At 42.4% G+C, this 21,409-nt stretch overlaps 1 protein-coding gene across 1 annotated transcript in view; it reads right to left on the bottom strand.

The window, feature by feature from the left end:
• Positions 1-10,920: 10,920 nt before the first annotated feature.
• LOC309560497 (uncharacterized protein) overlaps positions 10,921-21,409 on the bottom strand; it is a 142,921-nt gene continuing 132,432 nt past the window's right edge. Inside the window, 3 exon segments of the mRNA XM_082264129.1 lie at positions 10,921-12,035; positions 15,882-16,007; positions 17,371-17,565. Of these exon segments, the coding sequence (XP_082120255.1) occupies positions 11,347-12,035; positions 15,882-16,007; positions 17,371-17,565 (1,010 nt within the window). The 3' untranslated portion in view covers positions 10,921-11,346.

The following is a 21,409-nucleotide window of genomic DNA, read 5'->3' on the forward strand; positions in this document are numbered from 1 at the left end:
AGTATGAAGCATGGTGACCAAGCATAGAGGTTTTCCACTGCCACACAGGAAGCTGGCTCTTTCTCAGTCACACAAGCCGCATCCTAGTTCCATGGTGGCAACTATGACATCACTGTCTGGGAAATTGAAGTTCAGCCTTGCAGATCTTATACTAATAGCTGGCCCAGAAAGAGAGTGGCAGCTTCCAACAATGTTCACATGTGTGGTGCAAACACTGCATATGCGTGCCGGTGTTCTGCCAAAATCTCCAACCACATCTCTTCCGGTGACTTTACAGCAGCAATACTTGGAGATTTCAATGAGTTGGCGTTTTCACAGAACACTGGCAGCGCATACACTGCAGTACACAAAAACTTGGCTGTTTTGACAGAAGACAGAGCAGCCCAGACCCTCCTCTTCCCGGGTCCCTCTCTCCTGTTGAGTGCTCCCACAGCAAGCAGCTTGCTATGGGGGCACCTGAGCTGAGCTGCAGCTCTGTGTGTCCTTTCAGACATGGAGCTGCCATTCGGCCCTGCCTCCTCTCTTTCCTGATTGGCTAACTGACTTTGATTGACAGCTGTGGGAGCCATGGTGCTGCTGCTGTATCTCAGCCAATCAGGAGGGAGAGTCCCTGGACGGTCGGGGGACTCGTGAAAATCGCTGGACAGAGAGGGGGCTCAGGTAAGTATTAGGGGGTGCGGGGGAGGCTGCTGCACACATATAAGGCTTTTTATCTTCATGCATATGCATGAAGATAAAAAAAACCTTCTTGACTTTACAACTCCTATAAGATTAGTTGGGTTTATTCTGGAATTCTGCTTCACATTTCTCTCTTTTGAGATAAAAATGTCACCTCTCTCATTGGATAGAACAGCTCTACAATTCTAGCATTTTCTGGGGCAGAGGGAATTTAGGTTCAGTGTTGGTGGCTTCACTGTTCCAGAATGTGGAGTCCTGGCATATTTTATAGATTTAGGATGTACTACTTTCTGTGTAATTTTAGGGCAGCACAGTAGATAAGTGGTTAGCACTTCTGCCTAACAGCACTATCTGATGGAGTTTGCCTGTTATCCCTGTGCCTGTGTAGGTTTCCTCCAGGTACTTCAAAGACTTCACTGGTAGGTTATTTGGCTCCTGTCTGAATTGGCCCCTGTATGTATGAATGTGAGTTAGGGATCTAAGCTCCTTGAGGACAGAGACTGATTTGAATGTACAATATATATGTAAATGTGACAGTGCTATATATGTACCTGTAATAAATAATTCTCATTCATGATGAGCAAAAGACCCAGTAAAAATACATGGCAGATCCTTTATAAGAACACTGGAGTCAATTGAAGAAATGCATATTAGATTTTTATTTGCTCTAGATTTAAACATCAACATGTAAGACTTGAGGGTAAAACACATCATGAAAACATTCCAGTAATATATTTCCTGACGAGAGGCTGTGCGCTATTCAAAGGAATTCTCTGCTTATATAGGAGAGGTTTCCCCTCCAACTGCTTGGTTACAGTGCATCCGAAAAGTAGTTGACAGCGCTTCACTTTTTCCACGTTCCAGCCTTATTCCAAAATGGATAAAATGAATGATATTCCTCAAAGCTCTACAAACCATACCCCATAGTAACAACGTGAAAGAAGTTTGTTTGGAATCGTTGCAAATATATTAAAAATAAAAAAACGACATAAGCTCAGGTGCATCCTGTTTCCACTGATCATCCTTGAGATGTTTCTACAACTTGATAGGAGTCCACCTGTGGTAAATTCAGTTTCTTGGACGTTATTTGGAAAGGCACACACCTGTCTATATAAAGGTCCCACAGTTAACAGTTCATGTCAGAGCACAAACCAAGCCATGAAGTCCAAAGAATTGTGTGTAGACCTTTGAGACAGGATTGTATGGAGGCACAGATCTGGAGAAGGGTACAGAAAAAATGTCTGCAGCATTGAAGGTCCCATTAAGCACAGTGGCCTCCATCATCTGTGAATGGAAGAATTTTGGAACCACCAGCACTTTTCCTAGAAGTGGGCTGCCCAGCCAAACTGAGCGATCGGGGGGAGAAGAGCCTTAGTCAGGGAGGTGACCAAGAATCCAATGGTCACTCTGACAGAGCTCCAGCATTTCTCTGTGAAGAGAGAAGAATCTTCCAGAAGAACAACCATCTCTGCAGCACTCCAGCAATCAGGCCTGTATGGAAAAGTGGCCAGACGGAAGCCACTCCTCAGTAAAAGGCACATGACAGCCTGTCTGGAGTTTGCCAAAAGGCACCTAAAGGACTCTCAGACCATGAGAAACCAAAATTCTCTGGTCTGATGAAACAAAGATTGAATGCCAAACGTCATGTCTGGAGGAAACCCGGCTCATCACTTGGCCAATACTATCCCTACAGTGAAGCATGGTGGCAGGATCATGCTTTGGGGATGTTTTTCAGCAGCAGGAACTGGGAGACTAGTCAGGATTGATAGCAAAGGAGTGGCTACAGGACAACTCTGGAGAGATCTGAAAATGGCTGTGCACCGACGCTCCCCATCCAACCTGATGGAGCTTGAGAGGTTCTGCAAAGGCTAATAGGTAGAAACTGCCCAAAAATAGGTGTGCCAAGCTTGTAGCATCTTACTCAAAAAGACTTAAGGCTGTGAATACTTATGTACATGTGCTTTTCTTTCTTTTTAATAAATGTGCAAATAATTGAAACCAACTTCTTTCATGTTGTAATTACAGGGTATTGGATTTGGAATTTTAAAGAAAAGAATGTAATCATTTTTGTAAAAAGGCTGTAACATAACAAAATGTGAAAAAAGTAAAGCGCTGTACAGACTTTCTGGATGCACTGTAGATTCTGAAAGAAATGAATCCTGCCGTTATGAATCAATGTGCACATTTAGCGTTGATTCATTTCTTGGAAGTAGAATACCCTTTATAGTGATTAGAAGCCCAATCAGTGAACCTGTTCACTAGACTAATAAAATAACTGTGTAATCACCTCTACTGACCCAACATAAGAGATCTTTGAAGCAGTCATGGGCTAATTATATGGAACCACAAATGCTATGCTACTGTAGTTTATTTGCTGGTGGATCAGTAAATGCATATGTTACTTTCAGAGATCAAAAGAACTGACTTTGTTCACGTTTAGAGCAAGACCCCATTATCATCTTCTAAAACCCACTAAGGCTTCATGTACAGTTGGCTGTCATTTACCGCAGATCAAAACATTCCTATCCTGAACACGATTCTTCCATGTTCAGGAGAGGGAGGTTGAACCTAACCTAACCATAGCAGCTTCTAAACTCTACTATACATGGACACAGACTTTTATGGAGTTGAGTTTAGGAGGTTTGGCAAAAAACACCAAAAGCTCTTAAACTCATGTTTAGGAGCTTCTAGTGTTTTTCAAAGCCTAAAGGCTGCCAAACACAAGGGACTATCTCACAGAACAGACACCTGTATCTCGCTATAGTTGGCCATAGACAGAGCAATTTTCTTTCCTGCAACCACGCTCAATTCCCCACAACACTCGCAGTGTTGATGGGGGAATCCCTCCCACAGAGCCACTGAACACAGCGATTACTGCTAGCGGCAATTATAGCCACTAGCAATAATCGCATGTAAAATCCGACAGGCTGGTTGTATCCACGTTGATCAATCAACTTGGGTATATTCAGCCTGCCCATAGATGGTTTGAATCTTGGCCTGGTCCCCGCTGAACCAGCTGAGATTCAGACCTTCTATTGCCAGCTTAAGGGTGCATTCCTACCAACTAAGGATGAGCCAAACTGCCCTGGGTATGGTTCAAGCAGGGTTCGTTGAACTTTGATTAGGTCCTCTCTTAAATGCATACCAGAATCGTAATCCAGGCTTTTGGCCTGGATGGACAGAAAATGGAATGGGGGAAACGAGGGTACAGCTGAACCATACCAGGTCACATTCCCCTAACAGGGGAAGCACATTGTCTCCAATGTTGATGGGGGACAAGCAAAGCACATTGTCTGCATGCTGATGGGGGACAAGGGCCTCCTTTTCCCACAGCCCTGGCTAATGGTTGTAGGGGCCTGCAGCATAAGCCTCATTGGAATCTGGAAGCACCCTTTAACAACAAGGGGCCAGCTACCACTTTTCCTCTAAATGTATGAGTATGGGCTACATAGTACCCTTACTCATTCACACACAAAAAAAATGTATAACCTACAAATAAAAACACACAAATGTATGGCAATATCTTTATTGGAAAAAAAAAATTAAAATCCCCCGAAAAGTCCCCTCATCAATCACAATCCCCACTGGAAAAAGGGGAGGAAAGTCACCACGGTCTCCAATCCTATACTTACTTGAATAGCAGGGATTCCTGGTGATGTTACCAGTTTCTGGGGAAACAGCAGGTGCTACCACCCGCTGCTTCCTTAGCAACCAGTAACAACAGGAAGCTACCATATACAGAAGGGGTAGAAATACAGCTTCTATATATGATGTTCGGCAGGAAAGGCGGAAACGGGAAAAGTTTGATCAAAGCTGTTGGCTAATCCCTTCTAGCACATTTTCTTGTGAAAATTACATGACTTTTCCAACAAAGTGTTGAATTTATACCGGTAATAAGCACTCTAGAAATCAAAAATGTAAGCTGAAATCCAGTAAAACAAATGAATTCACAATTCGAATGTAAATCAGATTACCTGTTTTTAATTACCAAATGATTTGTGATTTTGGTCCGTCAATCCTGTGATTTAAACATCCCTGCCAGACAGCAAGGTTGATGACCTCATTTTCTTTTTTTTCAAAGTTAATACAATTTGGTCACCAACATTTCTGATTGTCCTGATTGGACAAATGAGCAGCAGTAAATTGATGCACTCTGCTCTCTTCGCTTGTAAGTATAATTAAACTGTTAACTTAAAGTGCAGTGCAAAACAATCCTGATTGGCTTAGAATGCAGCTCCTCCCTTTTGCAGTCTGAGGGGGGATTTGTGGAGATTTTTATATTAGCAGATATTCAAGTATTAGTACTTAGGTACAGTTGATATGAAAAGTCTACACACCCCTGTTAAAATGTCCGCTTTCTGTAATGTAAATAAATGACAATTTCAGAACTTTTCCTACCTTTTAATGTGACCTATGAACTGTACAACTCAGTTGAACAAAAAACTGAAATCTTTTAGGTGGAGGGAAGTAAAACTAAAAAACTAAAATAATATGGTTGCATAAGTGTGCTACACACCTAAATACTTTGTTGAAGCACCTTTTTGATTTTATTACAGCACTGTCTTTTTGAGTATGAATCTATCAGCATGGCACATCTTGATGCGGCAATATTTGCATCTCCTGTGCACAGCCCTCTTCAGATCACCCCACAGATTTTCAATCTGATTCAGGTCTGGGCTCTGTGTGAAACATTTCTCTTCTTCTGGTGAAGCCATTCCTTTGTTGATTTGGATGCATGCTTTGGGTCATGGTCATGCTGAAAGATGAATTTCCTTTTCATGTTCGGCTTTCTAGCAGAAGCCTGAAGGTTTTGTGCCAATATTGACTAGTATTTGGAACTGTTCATAATTCCTTCTACTTTGACTAAGGCTCCTGTTCCAGCTGAAGAAAAACAGCCCCACCAAAGCATGATACTGCCACCACCATGCTTTACTATGGGTATGGTGTTCTTTTGGTAATGTGCAGTGTTGTTTTTGCATCAAACATATTTTGGCCAAAACATTCAACCTTGTTTTCAACAGACCATAACACATTTTCCCCTATGCTTTTGGGAGACTTCGGATGTGTTTTTGCGAAATTTAGCCGGGCTTAGATGTTTTTATTTGTAAGAAAAGGCTTCCTTCTTGCCACACTACCCCATAGCCCAGACATATAAAGAATACGGGAGATTTTTGTCACATGTACCACACCACCAGTACTTACCAGATATTCCTGCAGCTCTTTTAATATTGCTGTAGGCTTCTTGGCAGCCTCCCTGACCAGTTTTCTTCTCATATTTCATTAATTTTGGAGGGACGTCCAGTTCTTGGTAATGTCACTGTTCCATCTTTTCTCCACTTAATTATGACTGTCTTCACTGCATTCCAAGGTAAATCTTGGAAATTCTTTTGTACCCTTCTCCTGACTGATACCTTTTAACATTGAGATCCCTCTGATGCTTTGGAAGCTCCCTGTGGACCAGGGCTTTTGCTGTAGGACGCGACTAATGCCTCGTACACACGCAACGATTATCGGCCGACCGATCGTCCGACTCTTGTCCAGAGTGGTGTTTTGTTGGTTGGAAAGTGCCTAGACTGCACACGAATTTTCTCGGCCAACAAAAATCTACTTCAGAAGTGATGTCATGTGCTGGTTTACTTTCCATGTGTTTTTTCTTCTCTGAGCATGCCCAGTCTTGCTCATCAGATTTTTGTCTGCCGAAATCTGTACTGACTGACGGAAAATCGTCCGTTGTGTTGACGGCCAACAAAAATTTTATAGCCTGCACACCAGATTTTTTTTTGGCCGAAAAGTCAGAGTCGGTTGTCGGAAGCATCATACTAACAACCCGAAAATCAGCCAGACGTTGGCCGAAAATTCACGGCCAATAATCGATGTGTGTGTACGGGGCTTTAGAAAATGGCAGGAAAGACCTACTAGAACAGCTGAACCTTATTTGGGGTTAATCGGAGGCACTTTAAATGATGGCAGGGGTGTACGGACTCCTGTTTAACATGAGTTTAAATGTTTGCTTAATTTTGAACACAGCTACATCCCCAGTTATAAGAAGGTGTGCACACTTATGCAACCACATTTTAGATTTTTAGTTTTACTTCTCCCTCCTAAAAGATTTCAGTTTGTTTTTCAATTGAGTGGTACAGTTTATTGGTCACATTAAAAAGGTAGAAAAAGTTCTGAAATGATTAATCTTTTGTCTCATTTTTTTTACATCACCGCAACCGGACATTTTAACAAGGATGTATGTAGACTATTTATATATAATGCTTTTAAAGTGGTGGTAATCTCTTACACATACCCACTGAAAAGACTAGCCTCAGGTGACACATACCCACTGAAGTGACTAGCCTCAGGTGATACACATAGATAAAACAAATCCTTCTGCATATGTTGTACCAGTTTACATTTATTTTCAGCAATCTCACCTGTACATCCTTTTAAAACACACAGATTAAAGGACATTCCTAAGCTTTAGCAGGCAGGGGGCGGGGTTCTGATGTCACAGACTAGAAAGGAGAGGTCTGTCTAACCTGAGCTCTGAGTGAAATGAATGGACACACCCCCTCCATGTAGTACCTTAGGAAAACATGCACAGCTGAGGCCATCAATCATTTGTTGTGTGCTGGAGGGAGGTCGACTGGTGTCACTCGATGCTTTGAATTGAGACCCGTACACACTATAGAATATTCTTTGTTCATTTTTCTTCCCTTAAGATTTTTACAGCCACTTTTTTCTTGTTTTTATATGAATGCATATATGGTGTTTTTATCTTTTATATAGTGCTCAAATGGATATATTGCTTTTGAATACAAAGCTCTGGAGTTCCAGTGCTTATCACGGGTGTCACTTAAAGTGAGATACTTTACCCTGAATGGGCAAGGTGGCAGTAACAGTGTCTTTTGAAAGGGCTCCCCACACCCATGATACCCACCCTACATGCAGTGCTCCCTCACCACTCCAATCTACAGTGCTTGGGTCGAGCAGACAAATCAACTGGCCAAAGCACTGTCACATTACTGAGATATGACATCACCAACACAATGGATTTTAATGCTGCTGGAGGGGCGATGGAGTGCTGCTAAGGTGAGTGTCAGGGGTTCAGGAAGGGGGTCCTAAATGGGGAAAAGAGACAATGGGGTTGATTTACTAAAACTGGAGAGTGCAAAATCTGGTGCAGCTGTGCATGGTAGCCAATCAGCTCCTAACTTCAGCTTGATCAATTAAGTTTTGGCAATAAAATCTGGAAGCTGACTAGTTTCTATGCAGAGCTGTACCAGATTTTGCACTCTCTGGGTTTAGTTAACCTCCCTGGCGGACTGATTATGTCAGAAATTTTGTGCTAAAAGCGGTACATTGTTTTGCATGGAAATATGTTGTTTTATATTTTAGGCCTGTAATTCTTAGGAATAACTCACTTAAATCTGTCCAAACAAGAGTCTAGTAGACATCCCATGTATGATAAAGTTTGAAACACGAAATCATAAATTATAATGTAATAATAATACATTTCATCAACTTCTTCATTGTTTTTGAAGTGGAGAATGTCATTATGGAGGGACAATCTGTACTCTGACATGACCGTGCCAAAGAATGGAGTGGCAAGTAATGTATTGGTTGTCCAATACCACTTCTGCAGGGGTTGCCCCACCACTCCCTGAAGAATTATTAGGCCCAGAAATTTCCAAATGTCATCTTTGGTCACTGGTTCCCACTTTCTGCATCTTGCAAACTTCTGATGCGTAGCGCATTGTTGCTCTTTGTACAAGTTTGTCTCGGTACCTATTTTTTCAATAGCCTCATCGGTTAGAAAAAATTGTAGGTATGCCGAAGGGGTTGTCATGGTCAACGTCAACTTTCATACCAGGTGCTCCAGTAAATGGGAATATTGGGGGCGCCACCTGATCTGTACCGCAGTCAATAGAGCACCAAGTCCGCACATCGCTGAGCTCAGTCGCAGAATCGTCGCTGTTGTCACTTTTAGTGTCTGATGATGAATTTTCCCACAAATCGCTATCGTTCAGTTCTTCAAATATTTCCAATTCACAGTTGCTGTTTTCCAGTTCGTCCAAAAGCGTTTTTGTGCTAAAAGAACGCTTTTTGGACGCCATTGACGTTATCAATTTGCTAGGCACAAAGTACTGCAAAAAGTACAGGCAGGGCACTGGAAAAGCCTCTAGGTGAAATGGCATGATACAAAGTTGTAATCCTAACAGATTACACTGCATCATGTAATTTTATTTATTTTTTTTTAAATCTCCTGCCGGTTCCACCCCACTGCGACGCGGCGCTCGCAGGGAAGAGAACCAGAAGAAGGTACCGGCGTCAGCCGAACACAGAGCGGGAGAATGGCTGCAGGAAGGCTGGGGAGGACAGCAGGGGATCGCAGGGAAAGGTGAGTTTCATTCTGGGGTAATTCCGAGTGTGGCTCGGGGTTATCACTTTTGGCATTGAATATTAACCCCGAGCCACACTCGGGAATACCACTAGGGAAACTAAGCAAGATCATTTTCCAGGTAATAAAGTCATCATGCCCTACATCTGTTCTAATCTACAAGAATTCAACATTTGTACTTCTAAATTTGCTTCTCAAACCAGGCCTAAGTTTGGTTTTTGCTTAGCTTTGCATATTTTTTTTTCATAAAACCCACATCTATAGGTTTTCTAACACCTCCTCACTGTTTGGGGAAAGAGTAGAAGTAGGACTGCATAAAGAACATTAATTTTCTATATATAGATAGATTTTTAGTGTAGAGGGGATTCAAAGAAAATGTCTGTGGGGCTATATTGGGACCAACTGCTTCCAAGTCTATATGGTCACAAGGCCCAACATAAAGGGATTGTAAACGATCGTCTTGTAAAAAAAACCCATCCAGTTTAAAACAAAGGCAAAACATTTGTGTATGGATATAAAAATAAACATTATAAATACCTTTTTTTCCCCTTTCTTATAAGTGGTCACATTCCCTCTGCTCTCAGCTGCAGAGGAGCTGTGGGGAAGAAAAGCAACAATACAGAGAGCTTTCCGGTAAGAGGCTGTGGGGTGGGAGGTCAGGACAAGTCTGATAGCTGGAGAACAGGCAGAGTTCCCAGCACAGCTAGAGAACTGACCGCACTGTGCTCTCCTGCTTACTGTGGTCATTTTTTTTTTTTAAATAGAAAAGCAGAGGGACTGACAGGAACATAGGGGATTTCACACAAACGAAGCAATACAAAGAGAACAGGATACTTTCTCATACAGTATATGGTAGAGCAGGCATATAAAATGCTGGGATAACAAACACTTTAATTGCTTTCTCTGCACATAATAAAGCGGTATTCCATTTTTCATTAAAGCCAGCCATAGACAAGCGATTTGGTTGCAAGAAAGAAAATCGCTAAATTGTCCCCATCAACACAGTAAGTGTTAATGGGGAATCCCTCCCATGGAGCCATTGTGTTCTTCCAGCAGGGGGCACAGGGAGCTGTCCCTGCCTAGAGAAAACACAGTGCTTATTGCTAGCAGCTGTAGCTGCTGGCAATAATTGCATAAAGAATCTCATATGCTGGTTATACAGACAGTCTGTCCATACATAGTTTAAATGTCGGCCGGTCCCTGCTGAACAGTCTATGGCCACCTTTACTTTCTATTTTGCTTTTTGAGTCTTTAGTACACCTATGTGGATAGGCAAGAGTAACATTATATTACACCATTTTATTTTAACCATATTCATTTTAAATGTAATGATTTTGAGAAATTAGTTTTGGATGTTCCTGCTAATTTTTGTGTATTCCAGCTACTCCTGTGATATTCTCCATAAAATAAATATAAAAATCCAACAAGGAACATGGGAACCTGTCATAACAACTGCAGCAGATATGCAGACCTAGGAATTTAAGCCTAGATACCTTAGCAACATAGTCTCCAACAGATATAAGGGCCATACACACATGCCGAAGATCGGGCGGCATCGGCCGGTTTCTATTGAACATTCAGCACATGTGTACGGCAGTCAGTACAACAGAAGCTGGCCGTTCAGTCGAAGGGGCATAACTGAAAAAGATCCCCTTGTCAGAACACAATAGCTCAGTAGGGAGATCGCTGTACTAACATCGGATAATTAGTACAGCAAGCTCCTCCTGGGCTCTTCAGTTTTTTTGTTCAGCCCGCTGGGTTAAACGAAAAAAACTGATAGTGTGTATTAGGCTGTAAGGTTCAATGGTTTAAAGAGACTGTCACTGAGGGGGGAAAGGTATGAACTGCACACACTTGCAGGGGCCTTCTAAACCTTTTCTTTATGGCTGAACTGCAGACAGTTCTGAGAAGCAAATTTACGGAACATTCTACTAGTGCTGAAGGTAGCAGACTCCTTCCTACATCTTGCACATTCCTATTGTCTAGTGAAACTGCTAATCATAGTGACTGGCCAATAGAAACATCAGGCAGGAACTTTTCCCACAAGCTCCAAAACTACCCAAAAATGTTGAACTTTGCCCATCAGAACAGCCTGGCAGTTTCCCATGGCAGGAAGGTTTGGGAGGACATTGTTATGTATAAGTACCTCTAGCATTCCCCTTCCCCATCCACCATAAACTCAAATATACATAAGTTTTAGGCAGACTTTCCTTTTTAAAAGTGCAAAACGGGCAGCGGACATAGAAAGCAAGGATCAAACCGATTCCAACCCTAGCCTGCTAGGCTGGTTTGGGCTCATTGGCATGTACTTTACGCTTATGCTTAGACAGGGTTGCATTGTCAATAAAACACTTGTCACACTGAGGACACGGGAAGGGCTTTTCACCCGTGTGAGCCTTTTGATGCTTCAACATGGTGGCTTTACATGTAAAGGCTTTCTCACAGTATTTGCAGACAAATGGTTTCTCCCCTGAGTGCTGCCGCTGGTGCACAATCAGGCTGGCATATTGGCAGTAACTCTTGCCACATTCATTGCACACAAATGGCTTCTGTTCTGCATGCATGCCGGAATGCTTGACCACGCTGGATTGCCGAGTGAAGCCTTTCCCACACACTGGACACGAGTAGGGCTTTTCCCCAGTGTGGACTACCTGATGGAGGATGAGGTGCTGGTGATTGATGAACCTCCGGCCACACTGGTTACAGGGAAAAGGTCGCTCTCCAGAATGACTTCTCTTGTGAGTGTTCAAATGGTTCCTACAGGAGAATCTTTTACCGCACTCACTACAGGGAAATGGCCGCTGTCCAGTATGTATCTGCAGGTGTCGCTCAAGAGATGCCTTACTGCCAAATATTTTCCCACACACCTCGCAGGGAGGAGACGTTTTTCCCGATTTTGACCTGTGTTTCCTGGCCCTTGTATAGTTAGTATTCGGTGGTAAATAGTCGTCGTCTTTGTACATACAACCTGCCGGAAGAAGGACAGATCAGAATCGCCATAGCAATGCGCACTATATACTGTACCATGCTTTAGAAGTCCATCCAGTCATAATTGTTAAAAGGCAGGGCTTTTTTTCAGTGGGAACGCATTAAATGTATGTAATGACAAGGGGTGCTGAAGTGTGCTAGATGGTCTATTGCTGTTAGCTGCTAGGGGGAAGCTATTGTTGCTGGGGGTCTTTTTTGTTCGGAGGGATCTACTGTTTAGGGAGAGGTCTGTTGATGGCTACTGGAGGGTCTATTAATGCTGGCTGTTTGGTGATCCATTGTGGCTTGTGGACAAATCCTCTTGGGGGTGTATAGTTGCTGGGGGGGTCTATTGTTGCTGGTAGAGGATATTGTTGCTAAAGGGATCTATTGTTGCATGGGGGGAGCTATGGAACTATTGTTGTTGGCTGCAGGGGATCTATTTTACTGATTTTCTTGTTATCCTTAACAAATTCAATATAAAACACCTCAAAACTTTACTTGATTCTGTATTCTCAAGAAGGAGCAGTACTGGGAGGTGGATAGGGGGTGGAACCAAGGAATGGTGCTCGAAGGTGGGTAGGGGTGGAGACAAGGGGTGACTCAGGAGGGTGTACATGCACTTATTCCCTGAGAAAAAAAGCCCTGGTTAAAGACCAACCTAAGAGAAAAATATTTAAGTACTGCATAGGCACTGGTGGGTTAACTCACCAGCCAATCACTTTCTTTTCTTGAAGACTTCAATAGCACCTTATGCTTTCACTATCAAGGCCTTAAAAGTGAAACTGTGCTTTGCCTACATAGGACAAAGCAAAAGGTTCACTTTGATGTGCACCTCCACAGACACATATACCTACCTTTCTGTCACTCACCCACCACTGTGTTCAGCCTCTGGGAGCAAAGGTAAGCTAAGATTTGGTGGAGTCGTGGCAGGGCTATGGCCTCCCCATGTGACAGCACTTGGTTCTTACCCTGTACCACAGGAACCGTGGGTGTGTATGGATAGGCAAATGTACTTCACCTCAACCCTCTTCCTCCTCCCATGTAGGACTTCATTTCCCAAGAGCCAAAATGAGACTCACAGGCAGGACTGCTATTAGGAATTATGGGGCCCCGTACAACCTACCTGACGGGGCCCCCTTTAACCCCACCCTCGACCCACCTTAAAACAAAATGCAGGTTTGTCACCATTTATATATACGTGCGGGACTAACATGTGCATTCGCAATTGCGCATGAGCACGGGGGAACGGGAGCTTTAACAAAAAGTTTTACATTATATTTTATTTAACTTTCTTTTTTTTTTACACTGTATCTTTACATTTCTTTTTTTATTCAGAAGGGATGAACAACATCCCTTGGGATAGCATGGGCCATGACAGGTCCTCTTTATGGAGAGATCTAGGCTCTGTTAGACCCCAAATCTCTCCTCTGGCCTCCAAAGCATTCAATCAAACCAGGATCGGTTTGATCAGATGCTTGTTCAAGCCGGTAATGGCTTGTTTACATGTGACAGAAACCAGAAATGATAAAATCCTCATCGCTTCCGTTTTATGATGTCACACAGTGGGAGGAACATCAGTTCCTCTCACTGTGTCCCAGCAAGTGAATGTTGCTGGTTGCCTTCTTAACATGCTCCCCCATCGCTTAGGTTAGGAGAACCCGGTAAAGGCGTTGGCATGAGGGACCCAACTTCTGTCACCTGTACATCGCTGAGCAGGAAGCAGTTAAAGGGGATTGTTGGGGGGGGGGGGGAGTAAAAATGCAGAGCTCAGCTGCACGTTTACTGCCCCCCCAATGCAAGTGTAAAGTAGCATCTCATTGTGTTTTATGATCTTCAGCATGAAAATCACATATGCAGCACATGCCCTGTCAGTGTGTCACTTGGCTGCTGGGGGTGCTGACTTTATTATAGCTGTACTGTGTTACAGTCTGTAACACTCAGTACAGTCATAAGTTAACAAAGTTAGCACTTAACAGTCATGTGATACACTGACAGGGCATGTGCTGACTGGGCAGCCTGTATAGGACACAGTGCGGACTCTATACTTTATTTTGCACTCACTGTGTCCAATGCAGCCACGTTGTCCTCCTGCTCCTCTGTCACCTGCTGAGCCACTTGTCATCTCACTCACACTAGTCTCAGCATCGGAGGACGGGAGGCGGGAGCTTAGCAGAGCAATGTAATATCCCTCCGCCAGGGAACACAGTGGGCAGTGGCAGCCGGCTTGCCGAAACTATATGGCAGCAGATCATCACTGAACTACGGCACTCTGTACACATGCGCCCGAAAATAAGAAAAAAGTCCTTCTACTGCACTCACCTCTTGGGCCCCTCTGTTGGCTTAATGGGGCCCAGGAAAATTGAATTATACCCCCCACGTACCCCCCAGTAAAAATGTTTGCGAAATCCTACTTTTTTTTTTTATCATGGAGAAAATAACTAGACTGCTTCCCGGGCCCCCTTGTGGAGTTAATGGGGCTGGGCCCAGTACAACAGGGTCGGTTGTACTGCCCTATCAGCGGCCCTGCTCACAGGAGCTGCAAGTACTCCACAGAGATAGGCACTTCCTACAGGGTGACAATACCCAAGCACTGACATTGCAGGCAGAGGGTGACAATGCTGCTAGAATTCAAGCAGCAATCTTGCAGAGGTGTCAACCCTCTTCAGGAAGTTATAAGTAAAATAAGGAATGGTGGCAGGATCAACAGGTAAAATCTGCTGAAAATATATGGAGGGGAGTGTAAAAGCCTACCTAGACAATTCTGATGCACTACATTGCCTATTTAAATGGGCTGCCAACACATATTAATGGACATTGCACCACAATATACAGATGGTTCACACGTGTGCTGTGCTGTAGGTGCATTGAGGTACCATTCAAAATGAAATGTCACTACAACGTTTACAGCGTTCATGCAATGCAGTAGTCCGAACAAGATCATAGAAATTACATAAAATTAAAGACTGAGAAATGCACACATATTAATTTAACCCCTTCACGCCTAAGGGTAAAACAAATCTAAATGCCTAGAGCCCAATTTTGTCATTTTGACATGTGTTAGTAAAACCGTGCATATCATCACAACTACTTTGTGCATTTTTTTTCAGGACAAATTAGGCTTTCATTTGATGGTAAATGGTAATGGATATCTCCTGATTTTATTTTTTATTATCAAAGGAAAACTGACCCATATAAGTAACATAAAAAAAAAATTTTTTTTTAAATGTTACTGTATATTTCTTGCTACTACCATAACCTACCACCAAAGAACAGCCCAAAATATGTTCTGCTCCTAAAAATCACAGCGATACATGACATGTGAATGTCAGAATCAATAGTGTGTATTTTGCATTTTTTAAATCCTTCCTAAAAACATGCTGACACTGATACTAATTTTAAGAAAAAAATCCCATCACAAAAAATACTGACCCTGACCTTGCCCCAAACACTAACCCTGGCACTGACCTAGATCAAGCACTAATCTAGGTATTTTTTCTTATTATTTTATTTATTTTTTTATTCACACACTTTTTTTTCTATCTCTGCAAAGACAGAGGAGAGATACAATGTATCTCTTGCGCATTCACAAAGACAGAAAACACAGGGTCAGACTTCACAGTGACAGCCAATCAGAGGCTATAACAGCATACAGATGACCCGGTACCGGCTGTTCCAGGTCCCGATCACTAGAACAGGGCTCTCAGTGAGACCCTGGTCTCTGTGCTGGCGGTTATGCAAATATGCAGACCCACAGAAATAAGACCAATGCTATGGGGCCACACATTTGCATACCTTAGACGTGAAGGGGATATACATTTTAACAAAAGGTGAACTATGTGCTTACCTGGACTGCTCGTGTCTCCAGATACTGACGCATATGAACCTTTGCTTTCCTCAGGCTCCTCCTCTATGTATTCGGTAATATTGTAAACTTGTTCCCCATTAGGAGAATAAGGGAACTGGGGAGATTCTGAAGTGAAATGGAAAAAAATAAAGCTTCTTTGTAGTAAAACAAACTCAACAAGGTTTATCTGTAAGCAGGAACCCTGTGCAAACAGCATTTTACAGAGAGTTCATAAGCCATCATTCCTTCTATAGTCCTACAAGTATACCCTCTAATGTGCATACAGGGATTTGACAATGGATGAAGATGGCCTTCTAAGAGAAACTGACTTTTTTTATGCACGGGCAAAGGGAAGATTTATTTTAAAGCCCAACTTTGGAGCCCCGGTGTTCCCTCAAGATCTTCCCTCTCCCCGTGGAGACCCCCTGCTTTAGATTATGTTCTACTCCAGGCTGGTGGCCATCAGTTAAACAGAGAGAGCCGCTGACATGATGAGGTCAACCCTGCTTTTTACACCATTACACAGTAAATGTAGGGTGCTGTAACTGACAAGGAGTCCTAGATGCCCTGCACTCACAGTAGGCCCTCAGTCTTCCAGGTGCAGTGGTTGAGTACAGTATAGACAAGCACTGTTCTCCATGAATGTTATGCTCTGTCTGGAATCTGTTCCCAAAGGCAGAGGTGACTGAGATGAAAATGTCCATTTAACCACTTGTCTACTGGGCACTTTCACCCCTTTCCTGCCCAGGCCAATTTTTAGCTTTTAGCGCTGTCGCACTTTGAATGACAAATGCATGGTTGTGCAATGTTGTACCCAAACAACATTTTTATTATTTTTTTTTGAGACAGATAGAGCTTTATTTTGATGGTATTTAATCGCCCCTGCGTTTTTTTATTTTTTTAAAAACAAACAGAAAAAAAAAAGTTTTTCTTAGTTTCTGTTATAAAATAAGTATTTTTTCTCCTTTACTGATGTGCGCTGATGAGGCTGCATTGATGGGCACTGATGAGGCAACACTGACAGGCATTACTGATGAGGAGGCACTGACAGGCATTACTGATGAGGAGGCACCGACAGGCATTACTGATGAGGAGGCACCGACAGGCATTACTGATGGGCACTGTTGTGGCTGTACTGATAATCAGGACACGGATGATCAGTGCCCTGATTATCAGTGTAGATGTCCCCTATGTGGATTTGCTGGTTATTGGCTCTCCTCGCTCACTGTCAGCGTGAGGAAAGGAATGCCGAAAACCGACAAATCCTGTTTACATTGTGATCAGCTGTGATTGGACACAGCTGGTCACATGGTAAAGAGCCGCTGTGATTTGCTCTTTACCCTGAGCTGTGATCAGCTGTGTGCCAAGGACACAGCGATCACAGATCACTGCTGATGCACACCGCAGGGGGCGCACGGGAAGCGCGATCACGAGGACATCATATAATTTGCCTACAGCATGGTCATTAAGAGGTTAAGTAACTGCTTACCTGCATCCACACTGTCAATGGTGTCACCTGAGGACTCTCCACCAGATTCAGGTTTAATATCACATGAGGGAATAAAGCCAAACTCAGATACACTTTGAGATTCCATAAAAGGTATATGGGCATTTACAGTAGAAAGAGGATTTCTTTCTGGGCTTCCATAAATAAACTCTGAAGAAGGAAGCGCTGACATCCCATCTAAAAAAAAAGAGAGTGCACCTCTCATGTTACATTGAAATGGTTCAAAACTGTTCTGTTCTCAATATAAATCCTAATGGACAAACATGCCATACATGAAGTATGAGGCGGATATCTTTTATAGCCGAGGATTTGGACCACAGACTACCCATTACCCTCCACCCAAACCAGACGCTTGAGTGGAGATCTCACATTAAACCACACAGAGAACAGTAAGGCCGGGTTCACATATGTGCAGCTGCAGTTTGCAGTCTGGGGTCGGGTGCGTTCCTATTCACCAGTTCAGGTGCGATTTAGGTGCAAATTTTTGCCTGAATTCGCTCCTGAACCAGACCCAAAACGCACAGAACCCTTTTTGAAACCACACTGTGGCCACCCTGGAGATTTGTGAACCAGCTCCAATTGAGAGCCGGTCACATTCACATGTCATGCGAATTGGATGCAGTTTAAAATGCATCCAACTTGCAAATATGGGAACCCAGCCTAAACCTGCACTTAGATTCACCATATGAAAAATCACATTAACAGAGATAACATTTAGTATAAACCGTGATCTGCAGATGAAGCGTTGAAGGCAGTAATACAGTTTTATACAAACTATAGGCGCTCTGACATATCATGAGTTTAGGAGATATGGGGGGGGGGGGTTTGCAGACAGATTCAAAGGTGACAATCACAGGAAGAGTTTAGGTGTACGTCAAGGCAAAAACTAGTTTTGGATAGAGTGGGGAGGGATTAGAACTCACTGCCATGTGAGACCTAAAACATTCACCATGGCTCAACCATCTGCATTCACCACCACCTACTGATTTAGCTTGGATTTATTGTAAAAGTTAAATACAGTAGAATTGTTAAAAAAACCTTTTAAGTGTTTGTTTTTTTTTTAATCTTTTTTTGCTGTCTGTGTCCCCCTCGCTTTTTATCAAGGACAAAAAACAGATCGAGGAGAATTCTCTAAAATGAAAGGAAATTTCTCAGAACTTTTTTCTGGAGGACAGTGGTCACCATGACGTATGGAGAGGGTGAATCTCCCCCACAGGGACAAAGGCAGCAGAAAAAAAAACCCTGTACTGGTTTTTACCCTAAACCCCCTTCCCCCTCCCCTCCTTACACCATTACCAATGCATGATTTTCATAACATTTATGTGTGGGGATGTTAAAATATTCTTTGGTTCTACGAATATTATATATAGCTCGCAGGTCTATTGCTTGGTGTTGGATTGCTCCTTGGGTGCCCACCAGGGGACAGTGGACAGAACAAGTGAACAGTATCTTCATCCGTGAGAAATTAACCTATCAACATAGAAATGTTCCCTGAAAATTTCAATCTATGTGGCAACCATGGTTGGAAGTCGCGGGCCTAGTACCGTACCAGTTGGTGAGGGACAGAAATCTCCAGGGTTAGGCTCAGTCCATGGTACTAACGGGAAAATAGGTCTATTTGCAGGGCCGCTGATAGGGGGGGAACCACCTGCCCTCTTGTAGGGGGCCCGAGCACACAGGGGGCCCCACACAGAGAGGGGGATTAGTGATGGACAACAAATACAGAAATCTTCCTCCAGCACCTGAATCTGATCTGTCCCTCTCCCTGCTATCAGCTTTTATCTGTTGAGAAAGAGACAGTTGCCCTCACTTAGGGTCCATGTACACTGCAACTTGTAAGCGGCCATTTAGGAGCAGTTGGGCATTTTTTTCAGAAGCCCCTGAACCGTCCTCTATGTTATCTTATCTGTCCATGTACACAGGGTTGTTTACAGTCATTTGCAGGCAGTTGAGTTCAGTGACGGTTTTTGGAAAGCAATTATTTGCGTTCGAACGTGTGTTTCCCGGCGTTTCAAATGCAAAAACGCGACCGAACGCGGCCAAACGCGATGACCTGCTTTTAGCGCTCGCTTTTTTCCATTTTAAAGGGGAATGATTTTTTTGACCTCTAGGAACGGTTTTAAACGCAAACGCCCGCTAAACGCGGGTGCAAACGCAACACAACGGACGTTTTAAACGTCCTAAAAATTCCAGCATTTCAAGGAACTTTTTTAGTGTACATGGAGCCTTATCTCTGCTCAGGAGTTTATTTGTAAATTGTAACTTTGTTTCTCTCTCGCTGTCTCTCTAATCACTGAGCTCCAACTGCCCAGCCTGTATATTTTTCTCATTTCATCTTCTTTTTTATTTAACATCGTTTTTTTTTTTAGATTTAGCAGGAATTATGTGAGTTATGTTATATCTGTGCCTGCTAATAGTGATTTTGTTGTAATTTTAGCTAAATATATCTTTAATATTTTCTTGGGGGGGCCCTGCCAGGTAGTCTGTACGGGGCCCTGCGATTTCTAACAGCAGCCCTGTCTATTTGAACCGGAGGATAATAGTCCTTCTAGAATTGTGGTAATGGAGGGCATGTGTGGTTGTCTTATTTTCATTTTAAACAATTTCTTTTTCCTTTTTTGTGTACATTTTTTTTTTTACTTTCTTGAGAGGTCCCAGAGTTCTGGGGTGCAATTCACACCTTTTATAGCTAAATAAGCGAAGTTATTGTGTACATCTTACATGACTGGGTATATTCCATTCTTAAATGGGTTGATTTTCAAGCTGAGGGAAAGTTTGTATTGAAATGCACTTTTTTTTTTCTATTTCTTTTTAGCCACCTGCTTATACCTTGTACTGCATCAACCTATATAATTGTATCGGGAAAATAAACTAGTGCGCTCAAAGTAAATGTACATAAACGATTGTGATGAATAGTGATAGAAAAATAATCATAGAAAAGACATATATAAAAATATGTTCTTAAAATAGCTATCGATAAATCACAAATATGTGAAGAGGTGAACAGTAAAAGGTGCCATAAAAAGTGACATGCAAAAAAGATAAATATACAAAAAAAGTCTCTAGTGAGCAGTGTGATGTAAATAAAGTCCTCAATGTGAAGTTCAACAGGCAATTCCTTCCCATTAAATAAATTCACATGATCTGCGATGTCCAGTACTGCATGCGACCCCGCGTTACCAAAATCAGAAAATGGGTGGCTGCTTACCAGAAAGGAATTGTCAGAAAGCCTGTAATTATCCTGCACTAAGAATTAGATTGGCCCCAACAGATAATGGATTCTCCTTCACTGAAGGCCATCCATGGATCAGGGAGTTTCGTATGCATACAGGGTTTTCCAGTACTCTCATACAGACAAAGGAAAGGGCTAATAGAGCATTACCTTAAAAAAATCCTTTATTGTATAGATACGTTGCACTTACATGGATGAAAACGGCATTAACCGGCATGAAAAGATGTGCACGGCCTCCTGCAGTGCGGACCGTGCGTAGTGACGACGCGGCTGCTCCACCCAACGCATTTCCCCTCAGAAGGCATCAACTGGGATTGGAGGACAGCCCGCGCCGTCACTGTCAGCCTTATATGATCTCGAGGAGAGAGACTTCTGGCGGCATACAGAGGAACCCCGGACATGGGGAAGTACATAACTTCCATTTCCAAAAACAAGATTTAAAATCTATACCCATTGGTAAATATTTGTTTAAAAAAATGAACAGCTGTCTAAAAGCAGCCCCAATGGTACAAAAAAACAAAAAATTAAAAAGTAAAAATATTAAATAAAATGCAAATTATTAGAATACAAAAATAAAAAATAAATGAAAGGAATAAAAAAGTGAATAAGCATGTAATTAAGCTAAAATAAAAAAAAAAAATAGAATATAAATAAAAAAAAAAAAAGATAGCTATTTTAAGAACATATTTTTATATATGTCTTTTATATGATTATTTTTCTGTCACTATTCATCACAATCATTTATGTACATTTACTTTGAGCGCACTAGTTTTATTTTCACAATTTCAT

Source organism: Pelophylax lessonae (assembly GCF_965119305.1).
Source record: "Pelophylax lessonae genome assembly, chromosome: 7".
Classification (NCBI taxonomy): Eukaryota; Metazoa; Chordata; class Amphibia; order Anura; family Ranidae; genus Pelophylax; species Pelophylax lessonae.